Below are 25,105 nucleotides of genomic sequence, written 5' to 3' on the forward strand. Positions count from 1 at the left end.
AAACATGGAGTCCCTTTCAAGACAAAGGCAATCACAATGTTTGTTTTATACTCTCAACTACAGTTAGGCTTTTCAGACTAATAATAAACAGGATCACACCCTTGTTTTCCTGATCTCAAAAGATTATAAAATGCAAGTATGAAACAACGTTAAAGAACTGACAAGTTCTAGGACGGAGGATAAAATAGTTTGGCCTATTATTTCCATTCATCTCTTGCCCCAGCTTTCACATTGTTGCTATTTTCAGGATAAAGCCAGTGCTAATGAAAATATCCTAAAAATAAGATAGTAGGGAAGGTGTGTGTGCATGTGTGTTGCCTCTTCTTTGGGTTTTTCCCCACACACAATCAATTTTGGAGTCAAAGATCTGTGTCTGGTGCTCAGGAAGGGCTTGGGAAGGGAGCAGATAGGCTAGCCTTTGCCTCTTCCATCCAGTTCTACTCTTCTGTTACTTGACTCCTGCCTGTCTCCCTCCTCAGGTGGGACATGCTCAGCTCCACTCAGGAATGTTGCCCAGAGCAGGCTAGCTAATCTTCCCAATCTACCTTGCAGTCACGTAACTCACCCAGGACTAATTCTGCTCCAGGTCTGTTTTCAGAAAGATGACCCATGCCCATACAAACTCTGAATGAGTCACTTGACAGCAGCAGAGAATGATACACAGGGGAAATTGCTGTCCAAGCCAACCTGCTTCCAATCCCCATTCCCATCTTCATGATGGATGAGATCAAAGATCTACCTAGTCCAGCATTCTGCTTGTGGCAGTGGCCACCCATATGCCTCTTGAGAGGCTCACAAGCAGGACATGAAGGCTGGAGCCCTGTTGTTCCCTAGCATCTGATATTCAGAAGTACATAGTTTCTGAACTTGTCACTTTCCTTATGGCTTAAAGTTATTGATAGACCTATCCTTCATGGATTTTACTCTGCCATTGGCTCCTGACAGAACAGTCAGCAACCTGAGAGAGATGTTGGGGCAGTTCCTCCCCCACTTTCCCTGGGGTTGCTTAAGAAGGACCTATATGCCCTGAGGGAAGGCAGAAATGAGGGAGCCCAGGCCAGGAAGTACACGCACCATCAGCTGTTGACAAAACCATCAGTGACCTGAGAGAACTGTTGGGGCAGCCCCTTCCCGGCCTTCGTTGGAGTTCTGTGTGACCCAAGGGAAAGAAGAATTGAGGGAGCCCAGGTCAGGGAGTCTGTGCCACTCAGTTAGCCTGAGTAATTTCTCACTCTACATTTCATATACCGTATATTCCGGCGTATAAGACGACTTTTTAACCCTGGAAAATCTTCTCCAAAGTTGGGGGTCGTCTTATACGCCCAGTCATCTTATACGCCTGTCAGGCCCAGGATGTGACTCAGGAACCAGACCAACGGCTGTAGTTAATTCGTGTTTTATTAGGGTAATGTCCAAACAAAGACTGCGTTTTCGCATGAAGCAATACAGGGATACAGGTCCTGCGGCATTGGGAGAAAGTTGACAGAGCAAGGGACTTCTTCCCGCCTGTTCTTTAAGAAGGGGCCAAACGGGCGCGCAATCTTTTGCTCCTCCTTAACTGCACCTCAGGTACTGCCCGCCTTCCCCCCCTTCTCTCCTGTCTTTTCAGCTGTCTGCGTGTGCGCGGTGAGGGGGGAAGCATCACCCCCTCCTCTTCTGAAGTTTCCGATTCCAGGATGGGGGATAGGGGAGGGGCTGATGGTAAACTGCCTCCCCGCTTTTCGGCTGTGAGCAGCCCTCCCTCTTTCCCCTCTTGCTCTGAGCCTGAAAGAGGGGGAGGCGTGAGAATGTCCAGGAAGGGCTCAGGCTCCCCGTTGCTAAGCGACCTTATCACTGGCAGTTCCTCTGTTTCATCTTCGCTCCAAAGGGGGGAAGTTCCTCCCCCTTCCCTCTGCCATCCATCCGAATACTCTTCTCCCAACTCTCCGGGATCCAGCTCCCCGGGATTGGGACCCCAGCTCTGCCTTCCGACAACGCCGGAATATACGGTAGTTTGTTTTTTTTAGTATTTTAACATTGTAGACCACCTTGAGTGCTTTGGCAAAAGGGGAGTCTATAAATCCAATAAAAAGAAAGACATCTGATCTAGGTTTTTACAGCAGTACCTCTCTTCCTCAAGTTCATATACACTGTACCTACTTCAGAATTTGACTCTGAAACCTTGATCTTGGATACACATGGATATAGGTGAAGTAGGCTACTGTTGGATAAATGTGGAACTGATTCCATACCATATCATTATGATGTTGACCAGTCTCTATTGGGTGCGTTTGCATGTCATGAGTAAGCCATGGTTAAGGTATGGCCTTTTAGGCATCAGGGAAATACTTGCTTGTTCTCCTAGGCCTTTTAATCAAAGTTTCTTGGGTGCTTCAGGTTTTTTTTATGCCAAGTTTCCCCTTTGTGCTAGTTTTAATTACTTTTGCTGCTTTGTTCATTTTAATTGTTTCTTGATGGATTTTTTGCTGTTGTGATTTATTTTGTCTTGGCTTCAGTGTTTTTATTGTGAATTGTGTTTTGCATTTCATTTATGTAAGCCATCCAAAAAACTTGGTTGAGTGGTAGTACACAAATGTAATAAATAATCATGAATAATCGATTTTTCCTTGAACATTTAGATCACTCTGGCTTTACTCCCCTCTGCTAGTGAACAGGAGGAACAGATCACAGTAATTAGCTTACTGTTACATCTGAACCAGGAATGGTGAAGTTTTTTTCACTCCAAACAAGTCATGATCTGAAACCACAGTTTGTTCTTGACTTACCAATTGCGGCTGGTTTGAGTGAATATAACAGTATGTGGTTTATTGCTTCCGTTTGCTAGTGAGGAGGAGTAAAGCTGGTACAGTCTGTGCATTCAAGGTAGACTATTAACCTTAACTTGCCATGATGTCCATATACACCTAATGTCTGTTCCTATAGCAGTAGCTATATGGACCATGCCCTTCATATGGAAGGGCAATATTTGGATAAATTAATGAAATCATCTTCATATTGTGACAAAGGCAGAGCATAACTGAAAATTAACAGTTATATGACTTGTGGTGACTTCCATGATTACATCAGCAAGAAACAAGAGTTACAGTACATACTTCATCAAACAAATATGTATTTAAATTCAGATTGTAAAATTATGGAACGTAGTGTGTATGTGAAATTGTACAACTTGGCGTCTCTTTGTTTTATTTTAACAAATTGGCTGATAGTAAAAATTGGTAGTACTGTCCAGGTCTTCTCTCTTTGTGTAAATGGGAATGCGCAGTGTCCACTTGTTGGGGACATGGCGATTGGGATAGAAGGACAGCTAGGGCTACAGAGCGGATGCTGGAAAGGAAAAGGATTTCCAGCACAAACCCTCCCTCTTACTCCTCACTGTTATTTATTTATTATTCCTAAACACCGCCCTTCCTCTTACTGAGCTTCAGGGTGGCTAACAACAATCTTAAAACCACGCAAATGTCTTAATGCCATGCAAATATAAAACAATAATTTAAATTACAACAAATCAACACAATCTTTTAAAAATACAGCAGCGAAACAATAACTGTCTATTGAGATCTACAACTTGTCACTAAATGTCTGGTGAAATAAATATGGGTTGTATCCCGGAGATCTGGGGGAATTGCCAAAACAGATTGGGGAGAGAAAGTCCTTGTGCTAATTAGGCAATTTTGTTGGGTGAAACCCTCTCTAAGTGACACCAAAACATTGGCACTGTGGGGGACAGCCTAATTCAAGTTGAGAGGAAGTTCCATAAGTGGAAGGGCCTGCCCCATGCTGCTACCCCTGGAGCCTCACCTGTCTGTGGCAAAATGAGCAGAGCCTACCTTCAGATCTTAAAAAATGGGCTGGGAGATATTGGGCGCTCTTTTAAGTACTTGGATTCCAGGTTATATAAGCCTCGTAAACCAGCACTAGTAACTTGAATTGGAACCAGTGGCTAAAAGACAGCCAGTGCAGAGTTTGGTGTAATGTAATCCCTCCTTGCTGCCCCTTGTAACAGCCTGGCAGCAACATTCTGCAGTAGCTACAGCTTTGTTGTGCTCTCCACCTTGCTGCCAGTGATGCCAGAGATCTTACTCGCACAGTACCTATCCGTTTGCCTGACTGTAGGCAGGATGGAGAAAGACACCTCTTTCCTTGGTTTAATCCCTTTCACCTCCAGCATTCTCTCCCCCACCCCAGCCCCTTTTTCAGTATAAGCCTCCCATCTTTCACACTATACCCCCTATGGGGGGAGGTGTGAAATCTGGATCATACCTACGGTTGGGTTTTTGATTGCCACAATCCATTCTTGTTGCACTTAAAATGGTATTCACCGTTTAAACTCGTGTGTCTCAGTGGACATTTGGATGTGCCTGGAGCTAAAGGGATTAATCCTACCATACATTTATATTAAAAGTGTAATTAATTTCAAAATGACTACAACTCTTTGAAACTGCCATTCAGAAATAATTGCAGTCAAGATGATTGAGGGTGATAAACTACATGTTCTTTATATAGTTAACAGCTTAAGCTTTATCTTCAGCCACCACCTGAATGACTGTTACTATTTTTGAGGGTGGATGTGTGTTTAGCCTGATTGCAGTGCAGGGTAATCTTTTCTTTCGTTCTCGTTTCTGTGTTGGAATCTGGGTCAAATAACATGTGAATTCTAAGCAAGGCAAACTGTGCAGTGAGCACAGCCGTTTAGACCTGGAAACTTTCCCAAACATTAATATTTGTGAAGAAAACTCCGACAGCCTCTGGGTGATGATTATAATTTCCCTCTTTTCTTCTTCTCCTAAGAAATGCATTATATTTTAGGATTATGTAGGAATTTTTTTCCTAAATTGAAAATGTGATTGATTTTGTCAATGTCTAAATATCTATTGTAGATGTCACTCTTCCCCGCCTCAAGGCCTTTATTTCTCAGCTGTTGTCACGGTTACATATTGAAGCACTTCTCCACGGCAATATAACAAAACAGGTTGGTTTAATACGTTTTTCAGCAGAAGCAGATTTATACTGATAACTGTAGTTAAAATCAAAGGTTTGCTTAAGTTTCCCTATCTCTTGAACAAAGTTTTATTTTGTTTTTTATTGTCAGTGAGTTATTCTGAAGGCCCTTTTACAAGCTTGTTTGTCTAGTATCGGTCTACAAGTATCATTAACTAAAATGTATAACACAATAAGGAAAGTGTATGTCATAAATGGGAATGTGTCTGTCTGAAATGAGATCAGCAGAAGATACTAATGTCCACTTTCTGACCTTTGTATCAGTTTTCTGTTGTGTATCTTGGGGACAGTGTAGGTGCTTAACCCCTTCTGTGTTTGTTTTTTATGTTCTAGATCAGCCTTTCCCAACTAGTGGGCCACCAGATGTTGGACCACAATTCCCATCTTTCCTGACCATTGGCAATGCTGGCTGAGGCTGATGGGAGTTGTGGTCCAACAACACCTGATGGCCCACTAGTTGGGAAAGGCTGTTCTAGATTGAAATGTCCTAGATCAATAACTGACCTATTAAATTTTTGTGTGTGTGTGAAGTAAAGCCAGTTGAATATTCTGGGACTTGCTTCCAAATAAACATGCATTTGGCTGAGCTATCAGGCAGTTTGTTCTGCATGGTATTTATGCATCTGTTAGATTAATAAAATAAAGCTGTTAAAAAAATAATGTATGCTAGATCCATGCACTTGAGTTCTCAAACTGGTATATAATTTGAACAGAGAACAAGCATTTGAAATAGTTGAGAATGATGTCCATGTCTAATGTTAATGGCAGTGTATCAGCCGGGAAAAATAGACTTTGACTTTCATTTTATAATGTAAGAATATTTGCTGGTGCAGCTTTGTGAGATATTTGAATATTAACTTGGCAAGAGCATTTTAATGCAGCAAGGTTAACGGTAATTTCAATGATAGAATTAGTTTGTTTTCATACTGACCTGTGAAGTGAGGCTAGCCCAGTATATTTGCTCAAAGTATGACAGGTCTGTACTGAGTAATACTGTTGGAGAAAATAAGCCAGTTATAAAAGGAAGATGCCAACACCAGTGCATATAGAAAACCTTGCAGGTACCATATCTAGAAAATATTTGTGTCTGTACTTCTGAAATGGTGTGTCTTTTATGTTAAGAGACAAGAGTAAACAAATGTGACCTGCTGGCTTCTTCTGAGTAGCCTGAAATAACTCTGTATGTTTTTAGTTTCCCTCTAGATACATAGTAAGCATGAAATAATTTGACTGAAGGCAAACCGAATGGGCAGTGTTCTCAGATTTTTCCCAGTGAGTCATTAAGGACTAAAAACTCCTTGAGCCTCCCCAGAGTTAACAAGGACAAACTCGGGTCAGATCAGAGATATGCAGTTGGTGTGCCTAGTAGCTGAATTGCACTTTTTTTTTCAGGGAGGCCCCAAAACTTTGCAAAGGTTGAAATTTGTGGTTGTGTTGAATAGGTCTAGGGGGAGTGAGCAAGGAAATATGTTTTTGAAGGGAGATCATAGGAATGAAAAAAACAAAAAAGTGAAAAACACATGGGTATCCCATTATATCCAGTATTGTAAGTCAATACCGCCGTAAGTGTTTGAATATCCAGTGAGGTGAGAGTTGCACATCCAAAGAGTCATGAAGGAGACTGAGCCCCTCCTAGGCTCTAGTTGCATACAGCTCCTTTTGGTGTCCTCCTTTCCAGCTTGGCAAATCTATAAGGCAGTTAAAGGATGTTAATTTAAGAACGCAAATAATCACATTTATTTAAATAGAACTGCTTATGTTAACATGTGAGATTAAAAACAGGGGTCACATTTTTGCAGCAGCACTAATAATACAACACTTGGATATTTGTTTTAGTGGAAGAGGAAGTAGCTTTTCTTGACATTATCTGCTTAATCAAACTGCACCCTGGTTTAGCATTTAGAGTTTTTTAATTTTTATATGACTACTTTTTTGTAGTATAAAAAGGGTTTGGCTTTCTGCATTTGAATTTTTAAGCACATTTTAAATATTTTCTTGAGTGCAGATCAGCTGAACCAGCCTAGTAGTTGGCATCTGGAGCTGTACATGTACAATCAGCCTTTCAAAAAGCTTTTGGAGTTTTGCATCTCTGTAACCACAGTTAGCTCTTAAAGGCTTTCATTGTTTTGAAGTATTTAATTGCAATGCAACTTGGTTTATTTGCTTTCTGTTTTAAAGACTTCCCACTACAGTGATTTCAGGCATTTTGAGGATTTTGTTACTCATTACTGTAAGGTTTTATTTGATACTTTATGCATAGTGACTTTGATATCTACTCCAGAAAGTAAGACTCCTTTCTGGAAATGGTTTTGTAATATTGGCTTGCCAAAGGCATTTTGCTGTTTGTGCAGTGTATTGTTTTAGCCACATGAAGAAAACAAATCTCTCACAGTTGCAGCCTTAGGAGGACCAAGGACTTGGACCATAATCGTGTATTTAAAGGTAGAAAATGAGGGGGAATTGGGAAGTGTATGGTTCTGCTAAATTTTTAAAGATCTGTATGCAGAAGACTGAGAGGCAAGAGTAGGCAGATGTAGGCTGTCGAGATCAAGATACAAGTGACTTGACAAATTTTCAATTAATGAAGAGGGGTGGCTGGAAGCAAAGAACAATTTGGCCTCATGTACAAAGATGCTTGGGACAGATATTACATATTCACTAATAGGGAAAAACCATGCAGTTTAAGAACGTACCTATAGCCAACAGATACAGGCATACCCCGCTTAATGTTACTTCACTTAATGTTGCCTCACTATAACGTACATGCTCAATACGTCCCCATACCCCACTTAACGTTCGCGCGCTTCGCAATAACATACATTTTATTGGCATGACGCCGCTGCCATCTAGTGATTGCGTGCAGTACAAGTGAAGACAATTGTTTCACTTAAAGTAGATTTTCACTTAAAGTATACTCTCCAGTCCCACTGCGAACGTTAAAGTGGGGTATGCCTGTATTTCTATGCAACTTTAAAAAGCAGGGAAATGGGCAGCTATAGTGAATGTACCAGGGGAGAAGGAGGCCTGACCTCCTCTCTGAGATACTGTACTACGCTACACATTTGTCAAAATGCAAACACAATTTGGGTTGTTCTTTCACAGTCCAATCCACTTCCTGTGTAGCTTGGAAGAATTTGGTAACATATGCCTCTGAGCATATGGTGAGTAGTGGCAACACCTGCCATCTCCAAAGATGGAGAATTACATTTTTGTATGTTTGTTGGTGGTGTTCTTACTTTTTTTTTTCTGTGTTACTACTGTTTCTGCAGAGAATCTAACCTAGAAAATTATATTTCTCTCATCATTCATCCTAGAAAAATGTGTCAATTTTTTTTTTATTAATTTCAAAGCCTTTTTATTGGTCAGTGTCATATGATGGTGAAGACAGCCTTTTGTGTTTCAAACTGGAGGTTATGCTCTATTTCTATTTTGGGTACATTAACAGTTGAATCTGAAACTGCAGTTGGATGTAAAATCAGACTGATCACAATATGTTGCTATTTAAGCAATGACTCTAGCTGTTGGGAAAAAAAACAAACTTGGCCTGTCCAAGATGCATGTTTTCAGCCTGCTATGCTTAAACTACTCCACTTAAGGAAAGGTGGGCATGGTCAATTAAAAACATAGAGCACACCTAGAATTTTGCTAGAATATATTTCACCTCCCACTGTTTTATCTTGTGCAAACTGAGATACTGCTCACGTCCATTGGAAACTATTCTGCAGAACGGTCAGTGCCATTATTCCACAATTATTTTTGGAGCTTTTTTTTTAGTGTTGAAAAGTGTTGCTGTAGTTCACATATTCACAGAAACAGAAGCAAAAGAGAATGAATTACTATAGGAAACTTGACTAAAATTGCGAAGTAAATCAAACATTTAAAATGACTATCTGAACTCTATCAACTGTTTTAATATTGTTGCTTCCTCCCTGCTAAAACAAGATCAGCACAGCATGTCTCTCTGTTATTTGGGCTGATTGCAGGTGTTGCCACCACTCACCATATGCTCAGAGGCACATGTTACCAAATTCTTCCAAGCTACACAGCAAGTGGATTGGACAGTGAAAGACCAACCCAAATTGTGTTTGCATTTTGACAAATTTGTAGGGCAGTCCAAATCTCAGAGAGGAGGTCTGGTCTCCTGCTCCTCTGATGCATTCACTATAGCTGCCCAATTTCCCTGCTTTTTAAAGTTTGATAGAAATATCTGTGGGCTATAGGTACGTTCTTAAACCGCAAGGTTTTTTGCCTATTTATGAATTTCTCTCCTTTTTAATCTGGGAGGTAAGAAATGGGATCCTGTTTGCTGAGAATGGATAGATCATTTGCATGCTTATTGAGTTCAGTGGAATTTACTCCCTTGCAATCATGCTTCGGATAGGTAAAACTGACTATGGGGAGGGAAGTCTGGAGTGGACAGGGGAGGAGGAAGAAGGAAGAGGGAAGGAGGGGAAAGATGGGCCTGATCATTTGCATGCTTATTGAGTTCTATGGGATTTACTCCCATGCAAACATACTTGAAAATGAAATGGATTGCCTTCAAGTCGATTCTGACTTATGGCGACCCTATGAATAGGGTTTTCATGGTACGTGGTATTCAGAGATGACTTACCATTGCCTTCCTCTGAGGCTGAGAGGCAGTGACTAGCCCAAGGTCACCCAGTGAGCTTCATGGCTATTTGGGGATTTGAACCCTGGTCTCTCAGATCGTAATCCTAAAATAGGTAAAACTGACCATGGGGGAGGAGGACGGGGAGGAGAAGGAGGAAGGAGGGGATTGGAAGGGGATGGGGAGGGGAAGAGAGGGGTGAAGGAAGGGATAGGAGGGAGGAGGAGGGGAGGACAGGTTTGATCATTTGCATGCTTTTTGAGTTCAGTGGGATTTACTCCTGTGCAGTCATGGTTCGGATAGGTGAAACTGATCTGGGAGGGGGAAGTGGGAGAGGAGGAGATTGAGTGGGTGGGCACTGGGCAGAGGGGAAGCCCCTTTCCTTTCCAAAAGGAAAACATTGTGAACAGTATCATTCTTTTTTAGGCTTTTCCCCACCTTGTTATTCTACAACAGGCACATGTAGCCTCCCACCCAAATTTAAACCAAGCTGTGCGTGGCCATCCACACCAGACCTTTGTTTCACTTTAGACAGTCATGGCTTCTCCCAAGGAATCCTGGGAAGTGTAGTTAGTGAAGGGTGCTGAGAGTTGCTAGGAGATGCCTTGTTCCACTCACAGAGCTTAAATCAGAGTGGCTGTCTGTTAAACCACTCTGACCACTGGAGCTCTGTCGGGAATAGGAGTCTCCTAAGCACCCTTCACAAACTACACTTCCCAGGATTCTTTGGGGGAAGCCATGACTGTCTAAAGTGAAATAAAGGTCTGGTGTGGGTGTGGCCCCCTGATTAGTCAAGCCTAGCAGAGCATGCCCAACATTATCATTGAGTTCAAGCTAAAATTTCTTAATTAAACATCAGCCAGGCATTGTTTTAACTTTTAAACTGCAGAAGATGAAGGTCAGAGTATGGGGCAAGGTCAGTAATAGGATTACAGGTACTCTGTGAACATGGCTGATTTTTAATGAATTTCAACAGATTATGAGAACTCTGACAAAAAAAAGTCCAAAAGGGGTCTGTTTTTTCTCTCTCTTTTTAGACTTTGAACTCTCGATTCTCTCTGACTGTTTTGTGTATTGCCATGAAAATTGACAGGGTTGTTAAGCAAGCGTTTCTGAGTCCAGAACTATAAGTTTTGTAAGGTTTTGCTTTGAAATGAGCTTATGGGAAGCATCAGAATGGCATGGGGGGTATTTTCAATTTAACATTGTGGAATGCGAAAAATCCATGCTGACTATAGTATACAGCCACGCTTGTGGCTGTATAATGAAATGTGTATCCTCTTGGATTTTTTAAAAGTACTTTAAACATAATGTAGAAACCCCCAGGGATTCTGCCTTTCAGTTTTATATGCTTCATAACTGTCATGTGTACAAACTCAGTTTGCCATTCCTAATATTTGCAATTGATCTGTTGCAATTAATCATCCCCTTTATAAATTTCTTCCTAATTTTGTCTTCTTTCTTAATACCTATTATCCTTCCATGTGCTACCAAATGGAGAATTGTCAGGAGATGAATTAAAATCAGCAGCAATGAATTTCTTCTCTTCCAGGCTGCATTAGGAATTATGCAGATGGTCGAAGACACTCTCATTGAGCACGCTCATACAAAGCCTCTGCTTCCAAGTCAGCTTGTAAGGTATAGAGAAGTACAGCTGCCTGACAGTAAGTTGTCTTTCTGAATGTAAGTTGTAAAACCCCTCATTTAAAGCTGAGATTCATGGTGCATAAAATTAGAAATAACATGGGACAAAGATCCTTTTAATCACTTCTTAAATTTATTTTTGGAAACTGACTTGATTTCAGTGTTTTGAAAATCTTTCAGAATCAGTGCCAAGGTGATTTGCTTGCAACAATAATCTAGGTTCGTGGTACGTGTCTCTGTGTGCAGTATTGGGGGGAAAGTCCTTCCTCATTGAATACATTGCACAAGAACTATCCAAATGATTAATCCTCAGTGTTTGACTTTCAAATACAGTATATATCCTGAATTTATTCACAGAATGCAAAGAGTTATGCAGTACAGAGCTGTAAAACTGATGTCTGTGTGTAGAGGTGCAGCTGGCAGATTACACACCATTTTAGGGCTAGTTACTAATATGCAAACTGGAACTACTGTATACCAAAACAGTCATTGGCATCGCTTTGGGGTATTTATGCACCTGATTATAATAGAAGCTGAAATCTTTTACTTTTGGAGCAAAGAAACAATGGCTAGAAATAGTTCTTTGCTTCAGTCCTTGTTCACTAGGTTGCATTTATACACTAAAGGGAGATTATTTAGTTTTAATGTATAGGAAGTAGAGAGTATATACTATACCTCCTCCATTTCAAGTCCTGTTTGTGATGCATGGCTGCTTGCTTTGGCTGTCTTTCAAAATGACCTTTTGCATATCTGTTTTTGTTTTTTTAGGAGGTTGGTTTGTCTATCAGCAGAGGAATGAAGTTCATAACAATTGCGGCATTGAAATATATTATCAAACAGATATGCAAAGCACCTCAGAGAATATGTTTTTGGAGCTCTTCTGTCAAATGATCTCAGAGCCTTGCTTCAATACCCTGCGCACTAAGGAACAGTTAGGTAAGCACTTGCTTGTCTCTCTCCGAAGATCAGTACCTAACCTAAAATTGTTATGATGAGCAGACCTCGAATTGTACTTGGAGCAGACCTTAAATCCGACTCAGACCTTTTAAATTCGACTCAGCGAACATATATTGAAATTAATGAACATGAGTTAAACACAACCTTTAATTTCAATGGGTCTAACACTAGATACAATCCCTCGTTTCTGTTTTTTACCAAGAATCCCACTGATAAGTGAGCTGATACTATGATTAAAGGACAGGAGATCAATGATATGCGGCAGCATGGTTGGATGGGTCTAACTACCTGCTGTCATTCAGCATTGTTGTTTGGATTCCATTTGATAAGCAAAAGCAAAACAAAATATACTTCATGTTCAGTGATTTGAACACAAACCATTTAGCATTGATAAAGTGTTTCAAACTGTAAAAGTAGCACACAAGAGGAAGAGCCAGAAGGTACCTAAAATCAGATGAAATTTGCATACCTTTACAACAAGACTGGTGATGCCCCATTGTGTAATGAAGATATATTTATTTTTTAACAGTTAAAATTTGATTTATGTGCTTCGTTTTGGTCATAAACCCACAAAGCGGCATACATAAGAAGAATCTTGCTGGATCAGAGCAAAGGCCCGTCTAGTTTAGCATTTGTTCTCATAGAGGCCAGGCAATTGCTTATAGGAAACCTACAGTTAAAAAAAGCAGATAACACAATCAAATCAAAACTGCAACAATTGGAATTCAAGTTGCAATTATACATGCAGGGTACTGGAACATTCAAACAACCAGTTTTTTACCCATTGCTTGCTGGCATTTTCAGCCACTGTATGGTGCAAAATCTCATAGATCCAGATTATTTGAAGGAGTCGACAGCAAGCATGGTGTATTCTTCTGCCACTATGCTTTGGACAAGCCGCATCTATATAATGGGCTGTCAGTGTCATGGTTGTGGAATCTCATTGCCTATATCTCTTTGAAATGGTGATTTCAATTCAGTTTTGTCACTGTGTGTAAAGGGCTCCAAATTGTAATCAGCATTTCAAAGAGATACAGAAGAATTGTTAAAGTGATTTAATCTATATGAGGTTTTCTTCATGATATAAAATGCATAACCGCCCAGAGAGCTTCGGCTACGGGGCGGCATATAAATGTAATAAATAAATAAATAATGTGAGATCCCCCATTAGCTTGTATGATAACTGAAACATGAGATTTATTAAGGATAGTTATGACATCTCTTCACTTGATGTAAGGCCATTTAAGGAACTAATGGCCATGTTAGAACTTCAGAATTCAAGGAAAGAAATACAAACCTCTTCAGTATTTTTTTTAATTATTGAGTGAGTGATTATAGATTCTAATAGATTGAATGTATTTATTTTTTCAAGGTTACATTGTGTTCAGTGGTCCACGGCGAGCTAATGGTATCCAAGGGCTACGATTTATCATCCAGTCAGAAAAGCCTCCGCACTACTTGGAGAGCAGGGTTGAAGCTTTTTTAAAAACCATGGAGAAGAGTATAGAGGACATGTCAGATGAAGCCTTCCAGAAGCATATCCAGGCTTTAGCAATTCGTCGCCTTGACAAACCAAAGAAGCTATCTGCTGAGTGTGCAAAATATTGGGGAGAAATAATTTCCCAGCAATATAACTTTGACAGAGGTGAGAGAAATTGACCCCTCCTGCCCCCCGCATGCACTCCCTAGCTGGAAATGTAAATTTTCTGGATGAAAGCTTAACAAAAATAACAGTTCAAACCACTTAAATAAAGTGTGCCCACCATGCATGATAAAATAATAATACTCAGTTCTATAATATATTTAGAAGATTAATTAGTGTCAAAGTCCCAACACTGGAATGTCCCATGTAGCTATTTCTGTGGTATTTCTTTCTTTGCCTCAGCTAGACTAAATTCTTTGTCTGAAACATGCCCAGCATGGATTCTTATAACTCATTGTGGGATGATTGCTCACCTACATAACAGTTTATATTTGCGAGAGAGAGAGAACCTGGAAATTTCAATGCTTGCTTTCCATCAGACTAAGGGGAAAAAAGAGGCTTGATACAGATGCAGTACTCTTGATCCCTTAATCATAGTTAAGGACTGGAAGTGTCATGTTTGCTCAGACTTAGGGAAATGTACTGATCCTTCAGGATGGCAATATTTTTCGTGGCAAACATGCAGAGATGTTTACGATTTAAAGGAAGTATAAATTGTGTAATTGGTATTAATTATAAATATTGTTGTCCAGATACCATTGAAGTGGCATATCTCAAAACTCTAACTAAGGATGATATAATGCACTTTTATAAGGTAAGTTGGTAACATTTGTCTGATTAGTTTATTGATAAATGCTTGGATATTTTTGTGTAAAAAATTAAGGCAATATATTTATAACAGTTTGGGAATTTGATCAGTCATCACAACATTTATCTAAATGGAATTTAGATAAACCAGATATTAAAATATTGGCTTGTGTACTGTGAACCTAGTAATAGAATCTGTGAGTGTACATTCTTGAGGGTTTTTTTCCCATTTATTCTAGATTATTTTGACTAGGATAATATTATTGTTCTCCACTTTTTCCACACGCACTCAAGAGAATTATATTCTCCAGTTGGCACTTTTCTTAAAGTGAATTATTTAAGACATACTTGTTAACTTCATTCCGTTCACATTGTCAGCATAATTCAAATGCAGTATACCAAGGATTTTGTAATTAATATTTTGCCTGAATAAGCCAAAGCTCTTTATATAATTATTCCTGTAATTTATGTAGTGTAGGTTAGAATTGTGACACTATTTTCTAAATGTTTTCCAAAGTGGGTGTGTGGGGAGTGCGGGAGAACAAGCCCTTTTGCTGTTAACCAGATTCTGCAAGGTCCTTTGGAGACGTCTCTGCAGCTTTGCTTAAGTCCTGCAGCTACCACTGCCATTGTTATGTACAACACCTGAGTTGTTTGTGCACTGTTTTTAGGGAGTTATGGAATTAATTGTGCATTGCAGTCAGCTCTGTATGTGTGATAATTAACAGTTTTTCAAAATTAATAATTATCTTATTAAGTAGCTGTTAATTCAAATGTAAGTACTTAAAAGAGCAATCCTGTATTCTAATTCATGCTCTGTTCAGCAGAGAAGAGGAGAAAACATAGCATGGAGAATACAAAAATATAATAAACAGCACTACTGCATTCCTGTCCTCCTTGTGGGCCTCCCATAGTCATCTGGTTGGCCACTGTGAGAACAGAGTACTAGACTAGATGGGTCTTTGGTCGGAGCCAGCAGGGCTAATCTTGATATTAAGATCAGACATGGCCCCAGTGTCCCTGGAAATAACTTCTCCCAGGGGCCAAGCCAGCAATAGCATCCACATGCCACAAGGACGCAGAGGGAGGCAATCTGTGCACGCCAAGATGAGTGTGGTCGTCGCGTCACCATGCCACCAACATGCAAGAAACACAGAGAAATAAGCAGTGCCCAGAGGCACAGCAGAAGGAACCCTGTGGCATGTCTGCTAAAGCTGGAGCAAAGACCTACACAAAACATTTTACTTATCCCCTCCAAACTCCCAGTGGAAGGAAACAGTACAACATGTGCAACATAACAGCAACAACAAGCAAGGGAACTCAGTGGTGCAACCTGCAAGGCAGGTACAAATTCATTAATAATAATAATAAAATAATAATAAAATTTAATTTATGTGTCGCCTATCTGGCCGATGGCCACTCTAGGCGACGTACATGTAAACAGTTAAAACACAATGTGATAAAATACATTAATACAATATATAAACAATACAGCAGCAACAACAATATTAGTGCAGGGTAAGAGGCATTTCAGTCATAAAAGTTAACCCTCCCCGGAAATCCCAAAGGCCTGTTGAAAGAGCCAGGTCTTAAGGCTTTACGAAATACATTTAGGGAAGAGGGGTGCCGTAGAAATTCATTCATTCATTCATCATTATATTTGTATGCCGCCTTTCCACAAGAAGTTGTGCTCAAGGTGGCTTAGAACAAGGTGAACAGAAATACATCTCAAAAACATTTGCAAAAACAATTTCCTGATAGCAAAAACTAATAAAACAGTAACATAACGACAAATATAACAGCAAGTAAAAACAACTTTCCAGTATTATGAACATAATAAAACAATCTTTAAAAACAAACAAAGCAGAACTAACCATTAACCCACCCACCGCAAAGCCCCTAAGGAAAACCATCTACTATATCTCCTACAAAACGTCATTATTCTGAGCGAAGGCTTGTTTTGGAGAGACTGAGGAAGGCCTCAACAGCAGCACAGTCTCTTTGGAAGCAGAGGTGTGGACTCTTCCCCTTCAACACAGGTGTAGGCTGTCACTTTGGGGTAAAAGGGGCAGGACAGGTCTTCTCCCAGCTGGCAGAGCTTCTGCAGAGAACTCTTTACCAAATAAATACACAAATATACTTCCAGGGCTGCTAGTTCAAGTCCATGCAGGCAGTTCTCTCCCTCTTTCCCAGTAGCTGTTACTTATTAAAAAGTGGGTGGTCATTACAGTTGAAGGGCCACACAAACAAATGTATGCATGCTCCTAGGGACATTGGTTCAAATACCCCAAGGGGAATACATTTTACATACTCACAAATATCAGGTGAGAAAGGCTAGGACAACAGACCGGGGTGGGGGTGGACAAGAACATCATCCCTAGTGAGTAAGACAAACCCCACCTATGGAATGCATCCGCCTGGGCTAGAAACCACACAGAAGCATATTTCCTCCCTTGCCCTGATGCCTGCGGGAGACTGAAGCACCGAGGGATGGGGGCAAAGCCAAATGCATACACAGCATTTACAGCTGCAAGAGGCAGTGCACAGGGGCATGAGAATGCAGTGCACACCCCTTTGGGAAACCATTTGATGAACACCAGGGTATATTAGGAGAGAGCTTTACATACTACCATCCCACCCTGTGCGCCCTGCTTGGTAGCAGAGCCCGTCAAGGCAGTACAGCTGGGTGTACCAAGCAAAATGCATGGTTGACGAGTGTGTATTCAGGATGCGGAAGACATATTTCTAGTGTCTCCATGCCAGGGGAATGTGATGAGGACCTCAAAGATGGTAGTCATGGTCCCCCTTTCAATCCAACCGTTTGAACTTACACACGCCATATACATCCATCAGCACACCCCAATCCATCCATTCCTCCATTGTTCCTAAAGAAGGGACATCAAGGGAATGAAGCCCTGTGCAGCCGTTCTGTCAGGCAGATAATAAGTTTGCTCCTTTGGAGTGGGGACCTGGGTCCTTCATTCCAGAATGGGTCCATGTTGCTGTGTTCATCACTCCTTAGTCCTCGACTCACTTGCATGTGCCACCCATTTGTCCTACATTTTCAAAGTGCTTTGCTCAGCCAGGGTGGAGTCCACCCTTTCCTGTCCCAGCTAGGAACATCTTTTCAAAGCATAATCCAGCAATTCTACGCTCTCAAAGCATTTTGCTTTTCCAAACTCTGTGCAGCCTCTTGTCTCTCACAAGAACACCTTGAGGTTGAAGGGAGCCTCCAGAGATGTATGTGGCTTGTCGGTTGCCACTTATCATACTACCCTTGCACTCTGGTATTTAGAAGCACTATGCCTGTCATGAGCTCTGCAGAACGGGTGTGAGGCGGCAAGAACAAAGAAGAGGAGTCAGACTTTGAGTGGGAAGGAGGCACCAGTGCCATGTCTTCAGGTGTGCAGGAGTCTGCAAGCTCCCGCACTGTAGACAGTGATAGTTCCACCCCTATAGATCCCGTTACTGGCAAGATGCCCGTCCCTGTCAGGGAGACGTTTTTCTTCCTATCTTTCACCCTCTTCCTTTGTCCGCTCTGCCGTCACCACTGTGCAGCCCCCCTCCTTTTGGAAAGGATCTCACTGTGGTGGTCCAGCCGCCCTCTCCCCAGACTCGTAGGAGGTGGCGCTGGCAATCTCAGCGGGTTCTCACTATTCCTCCGAGAAGGAGCGCTCATCTGCACACGCACTCTCCACAGTGACACTCGGTCCACACAAGTAGGATGACTGCCCATCCTTACTTAAGGTCGGTGAGGAGGCGTGTCTAGTTGCTGTGACAATGTCTTAGTGCAGTGTGGTCATGCCTAGTTTTTCCTCGTAATGGGTTCGGGCAGGACAATGCCAGAGGCTTTTTCAATGCCTTCCAGTGTTTTCTGCTCAAGTTTGTCAATGTAGAGGTCGAACTGAATTGTAAAGTATTACGCTTACATTTTACATATTAATGATTTGACAAATATCAATGTTGTGAGAAGTCTAATTCAGCCAGTGAAATAATGATGTTTGGAAGTGGAAACCACAATTCTTCACAAAAACAAGCAAACTTGCATGAAAAATTAAGAATGTAATCATGGTTTTCAATAAATGTGCCATTACAGCAGATTACAAAAATGTTAATTATTGATATAAATGTGTTGTATTTAAATTATCTGATTATAGTTGTGGTGGACTCTTTATTTACTCCCTTTCAAGTTAATTCAGTTAATGATGCTTCTAACGAGTTGCGAGCAACTGATTAGCTAGATGGATTTTAAATTTCTTATTGTTGCCATATATTTTAATATTGCTCTTCAGCATTGATTATGGTTTTAAATGAACTGCTCAAGAAGAAGATTCATCTCTAGTAAATGCACTTATTTCATCATGATTCTATGCTGTAATTTTATTTATCTTCACTCAGTATGTAGAAGAGATTTTGGTAGAATTTGCTATTTTCTCTGGCAGGCCTCAAACATTGTGTAGCAGCCAGGGTGAAGGAAGGGGAAGGGGAGAGGAGAGGCTCATCGACATACTGAAACACTGGCAAGCCACTGCTGCTTAAGGATTTGTGAGGGACTGAGCAGGTCAATTTCTGAACAGGTGGCTCATGTACCAGAGAAGCAATTCACTTCACAAAAGAGTAAATAAAAGTATACTTATGACAGCATAAGAATCCTCAATGGCTGCATATCACAATGTGCATAACCTATTATTTCTATTGTTTTTGGACATTCCACTTTACAAGGTGGATGATGCAGCCTGCAGTGTGCTTGGGTCAGGCACATTTGCTAATGGCTGGCAGACTTTTTTGTGCAGTGAAGTCTGCAGTGCAAATGTTTATTTGCTTCTGTTGGAATAACTTCATCTTTTTTTCTGTAGGAAATGTTGGCAGTAGATGCCTCAAGAAGGCACAAAGTATCAGTACATGTACTAGCACGGGAAATGGATTCTTGTAAGTACTGAGTGCATTTCTTTCAAATAATCTTTGTCCAAGTTAGCACAGTACAGCAGTTACTGCCGTGTAAAACTAAGTTCCAAAAGGATTTTTATGATGCCTAGTGGGTGGGTGGAAGTATATTCACTCTGATGAGTCCTGCAGAGTAACTAATGTGAAAAAGGTTTGTGAGTTTGCAGACTTGCAAGCAATACAAAAAAGCAGCTCAGTTCTTTGCTTTTAATGGTCTATTTTGTATTTGCGCATGTAATAAGATGTTTTCATATTGTTTTTGTTAGGCCCTGTTGTGGGAGAATTTCCATGCCAAAATGATGTAAACCTGGCACCAGCACCACCACTGCCACAGGTAAGAAGATGCTTTCTTAACCATTTATGAAAAAATGTTGAGCGTCCAACATCAGTGCAAAAAAGAAAAAATTAAAAAATTAAGTGACAGTACTCGTACCTTGACAAATTGTAAAATGCCTATCTCACCCTCCCCTCTTCCTGCACTTCCTCCCGCTTTGTTGAATTTGTGGCCAACTTTATTACTTTGAGTTTTAAAGAATTAAAAAAAATGAAAACATACCACATTAAGATTTCATTTTGGTAAATTGCTGGCACCAGTCACAAAATGGCTGCCGTGGGGGACATTAACACAAAGTGGATGCTGTAGGACGTGGCTTAACACAAAATTAGACACACACACACCCTTGACAGCCTCATGCTTAGTGTGGAAAATCAGCTATGTTCTGCTGGTCCTGATTGTGGAGATCACACTATAGATTTTCACACACACACACAGTGATACCGTTGCTGTCTTAACAACAAGGATCATGATCACCAAATTGGATGGCTTTAAAAGAGGGTTAGCCAAATTCACAGAGGAAAAGGCTATGTGGCTGCTAGCCATGATGGTTATGCTGTGCCTCCATAGTTGGAGGCAATACTTGCGAATCCTAGTTGCGGGAAAGTGCAGGAGGGGAGAATGCTCTTTGCATTCAGGTCGTGCTTGCGGGTCTCTCATGAGCATCTGGTTGGCCACTGTGAGAACAGGATGGTGGACTAAATGGGCCATTGACCTGATCCAGCAGGCTCTTCTTACATTTTTAGCATTCACCAGTTCTAGGAGAAATACACACATGCATACTCAGCACGCACATGTACTCACCATACACAAAAACTCAAGAGACCCACCCACATGCATCTTTCTCTCTCACACATTGTTCATGGGACCTTTCAGGATGCTACTCTTGTGACCATTTTACCAACACATGAACCATTAAATATTGATGAAAAATTTAGTGTGTAGCAAATAATATTGACTAAGGGTGGGGAATCTCTGGCCCAGGTGTGGGCCTAATTAAGCCTGCCAGGCTTCTTAATTTGGCTGGTGAGACCATTTGAGGCAAACCACACCCACCTGTCAGTTACCTGATGTTATATCATGTCAGACACAGAGATCTGTTATCTCCGACCTTACCATTGAGCACCACAGTACTAAGGTTGGGGATAAACCCCTGCCTGCAGGCAACATTTCTCTGCTCTCTGATTATAGTACTGGGGGTCAGCAGTAAGATCAGAGATAACTTTCTGCTGCTACCTTTACTGTCAAAGAGCAAGCAGACCTTTACAGATATTGTATATAGATGATAAGTATTTATGTTTTCAAACTTCTGAATATTACCAGATTTTTTAATTCTGCCTTTAGATACTTGCCTTTTACATTCTGTAATCTGCCCTAGAACCTGTTTTGCTCCCCTCCCCCCACATTATCCCCAAACCTTTTATGTTTGTTTATTCACCCACCCACATACTAGGGGATGGCCTTCCACTAGGGCAGGGCTGGACTGTCAGCCTGCCTTGGAAGTTGTATTTCCTTGTAAATATGTGGGGACTTAGCAGTTATTCAGTGGTAAGGAAATCTGCATGCATTTAAAGGTACCGTTTTTCACATGTCCCAGGGCTTATTTCTAGCATTAAAAATGTGTTCCAGGGATGGGTCCTGGAACAAATTAAGAGGGTTCCCATGACTTAGTAATGCCTCCCAGTGTACCATTTAGGAATGATTTAGCACAGTGTCTCCCTGCTGTGGATTAACAGGTGTACTTTCCTTTACCTCGGAATAGTTTATTGTTACTTTTCTAAGACTGAACTGTTGTCATAACTTATTGCATATATAGTTTTCTAAAGAACCACCTTATAGGCAATCTTAATTTATCTCAGAAACATTGGTTTTAAAGGAAGGTCTTATGTAAATAAGCTTTGGATCATAATTCTGTGCTTGATTCTCAAAGTCTCTTTCTAAAATGCTTGTTTGCAGCCCGACGTGATTCAAAATATGACAGAGTTCAAGCGCAGTCTGCCGCTCTTTCCTCTGGTGAAACCACATATCAATTTCATGGCTGCAAAACTGTGAAGGATCTTGCTGAGTGAAGAACTGGAAGTGGAACAATCTTGTGTGACTTCAGTGGATTTTCATGATGAACCAGCATCTTAAATTATTGTTGGGACAAACAATCCCGTTCATTATGAGGGTTCCTGATTCCTTCTAGGTTCATTCAGCATTACTGGTGTGATAGCGTTACAAAAATTAGGCAAATAGGCTGTAGTCATGCGTCATGTTTATTATAGAGCCACTCTTGGAAACCAAAATCAAATGGTATATTCAAAGGTCTATGTAGGTATGGTATGTTTTACAATAGTGAGGCCCTTTTAAAGATTTTGTTTGCATAATGGAGTACGAAGAAGCTTTCTGAACAAATTGGTGTTACTTTAAAGGCCCTTGCTTTTCTTATGAAAAATTAAACATTTTGGAAGTTTCATTTATTTGGATGTGGAGGAACAAAACATTATTAAAATGCACATATTGATATTTTTAAAAGAACTTGGAATGATAACTTTAAAATGTTGATCTTCTGTACAACCAACCATTTAGGTACTGTGTAAATCAGTGGAAATGGGGGGAAATGTCAACAAATGTCTTTCAGAAGAGTTGCTAGGTATATTGACATAGTTTTAATTTTTATACATGAGGACATTTTTATATTCAGACTAGTAAAATGCTGGAAACACTTGGTTAGCCATCCTTTTCTTACCAAGAGTGTTGTCTTCTGCTTGTAACCCTTGCATTTTCTCAGGGTTACTCTGATAAAGTTTCCTTTCATTTGCATAAATAAAATTGATTTGACACTTTTTCTTCCAGTGGTTAATATATTGTTTTCAGATATCTCATCAAACTTCACTCTTTTGTTGGGTGTATGACTGTCAGAATGCTGTCGGAGACTCCCAATAGGTGTTTAAGCTGTGGACATGGGACCTATCTCCATGCAAGTACAAAGAATTAAACTTTCAATCTTTGTCACAAAGACACAGCTCAACATGTGCCTGGATTTGACAAATGCACTATTTGAATGCCCAGGACTGGGTGAAACAGCTTAGCATCTTAGCAGAATATGATACAACAGTATTTTAATCTGCACCTATCACTATTCTTACAATTCTTGGTACAAGCTTTCAAGCTGTTTCTCACACTTAGATGTTTTAAAGTGGGAAGAAAGAACAAATCCCAGTTACATTGCTAGGTTTGCATTTGCTTAGCCATGCCAGCAGTTAAATGCCAGCTTAATGATGGAATGTCACATTGAATCTGACCCAGACAACATTCCCTGCACTTAAAAGCTTGCATCCAGTATTTTAAACAAAGCTAAAATACTTACCCTGTATAATTTTTATTTGATCATTCAGGCATCTGAAATACAATAAGAGCACAAATGAGAGATATTTGTATGCAAAATAAATAAGAATGATAAAATAGATTTATATCTTTTTAGTCTTCAGCCTCTTGATTTTTAGTGGAGTTTATGCCACTAAAAGCACATAGCAAAAGAGGGAATCCGTGTGCTGAAAATGTGTTTAATCTGATTTTGGAGTGAAAAGGTATACTTTTATCAAAGTAAGATATGCCTTTCAAACACATAGTTTGTTTTCAAGTCCATTGTACAGATTCAAAGTACTAAATATTTAAAATATTCCAAAGATTCCAATGAATTTCTAGTCTCAGCTTGATTTTCTAGGAGAAATTGTGCCTCTTACTTCAGAAATCTGACCTGCATAGCACTAATCATATTAAGAGAATTAGTTACATGCTTTGCAGTTTTAGGATGAAATCTGACTGTTTTGGTTATCCCACCCACCATGTTTTATTATGACTAGTACCAACATTAATTGTCTTGTACATTGTCAGAATAAAATTGTGTGTTGCATCTTCCTGGAGATACAGTATAAAACATCATAGTAGGAAGTAAAGTACTAATCTTAGGACATAAAATTAACCTGCCTTCTGTATCTTGTAAATATGCAATGTTTTATCATTGCTGTGTTTTCCTTTTTATGGTTGAAAACCCCTCCCACATCTTACAGGAAGAGTAGTGAGTTAAAATAAAAAACTAGGTCATACTCTCTCAGGGAGTGTTCATGTTACCGAAGGTCAACCCTTCATGCCTCACAAGTTCAGCATCCATTATAGCTGGCAGCATCATAAAGAGGTCCTCTAATTGTTTTGTTACACAGAAAGCTGTAGCTTTTAATGGGATGCAGATTGTGGCTGTTCCATTCCCCTCATTACCTGCTGCAACTGAAAGTGTGGTGAGGAATCAGATGATTTTCCCTGTGAGTCCGGCCATCACAGTGGGTATTAGCTCCACCTATCGTGCGAAGGCAAGAATGTCTTTGAAGTCAAGACTAGGGGCGTCAGGCCCCTCCCACTCTCCAGTTCATTCTTGCCTTCGTACGAACAAGATTGGATCTTAAGCGTAGCAAGTAGCTTTTAGCTAAGTTTCGCGTATTTGTTTGAAGTCCTTCCTTTCCCTGTTTGTGTTTAACTTTCCATTTAAGTTTGAGGGTTCCCTCAGAGACCGCGGCTGCGGTTCTCTACGTTTCTTGGCCAATTTTAAGCCTTTTATTTTTTGAGCCTTTATTTCAGCTTATCTCCTTACTTGTTTGAGGCTTGTTTGAGGGTTCCCTCAGAGACCGCGGCTGCGGTTCTCTTCGTTTCTGTCCGCTTTTTATTTAAGCTTATTTCCCTTACTTGTTTGAGGGTCCCCTCAGAGACCGCGGCTGCGGTTCTCTTCGTTTTTGTCCGCTTTTGAGCTTTCCCCCTGGCTCTGTTGCATCCATCGGGAGCTCGCGGCTCTTTTTTTCCCCTCTGCTGGGCTGTCTCAAGCAGCGCTCTGAGGAGCTTTTGGGGAGACCGCGGCTGCGGTTCTCTCCCAGGTGGGAGCTTGTGGCTGCGGCTTCCTGCCCTCTCTTTCTCCCTCTCTCTCCGTGACTTTAATTTTCGCTGCGGAGAGCCCTTTACTCGGCGGCGACAGCGGCTTCCCTCCTGCTGCCTTTCCCGACACAGGCGTCTCTCGGCAGTCTCCTTTTGGGGTTTTTTAGAGCCGCAAGTGCAACTATAGACCCCGCGCCTCCCCCTGCGAGACTGTGCTGGGCAGCCCTTCCCCCAGTTCGTTACCAGTCGGCTGCCATTGCTTCTTCCCCCTCCGCCATTTTCGGATCATTTTTTCCCGCTCTTTTTTCCGGGCGCCATTTTTGTTGAATTCAAATTTCCCGCCTTTTTTGTTACCCCTTTATTAACCAACGGATACCTTCCCTGCAAGTTATCTGTATGTGTGTTGTATGTGTGTTGTAGACAG

At 40.8% G+C, this 25,105-nt stretch overlaps 1 protein-coding gene across 6 annotated transcripts in view; it reads left to right on the forward strand.

The window, feature by feature from the left end:
* The window catches only part of IDE (insulin degrading enzyme), a 121,101-nt gene extending 98,495 nt beyond the window's left edge, over nt 1-22,606 (forward strand). For all 6 annotated transcript variants that reach the window (XM_061635544.1, XM_061635542.1, XM_061635540.1 and 3 more), the window contains exons 18-25: nt 4,878-4,969; nt 11,160-11,271; nt 12,020-12,187; nt 13,581-13,853; nt 14,444-14,505; nt 19,355-19,427; nt 19,709-19,776; nt 21,733-22,606. In XM_061635544.1, the coding sequence (XP_061491528.1) occupies nt 4,878-4,969; nt 11,160-11,271; nt 12,020-12,187; nt 13,581-13,853; nt 14,444-14,505; nt 19,355-19,427; nt 19,709-19,776; nt 21,733-21,828 (944 nt within the window). In that variant the 3' untranslated portion in view covers nt 21,829-22,606. The remainder of the gene's footprint in view (nt 1-4,877; nt 4,970-11,159; nt 11,272-12,019; nt 12,188-13,580; nt 13,854-14,443; nt 14,506-19,354; nt 19,428-19,708; nt 19,777-21,732) is intronic.
* The last annotated feature ends 2,499 nt before the right edge of the window (nt 22,607-25,105 follow it).

The sequence above is a fragment of the Rhineura floridana genome, chromosome 7 (assembly GCF_030035675.1).
Source record: "Rhineura floridana isolate rRhiFlo1 chromosome 7, rRhiFlo1.hap2, whole genome shotgun sequence".
Taxonomy (NCBI): Eukaryota; Metazoa; Chordata; class Lepidosauria; order Squamata; family Rhineuridae; genus Rhineura; species Rhineura floridana.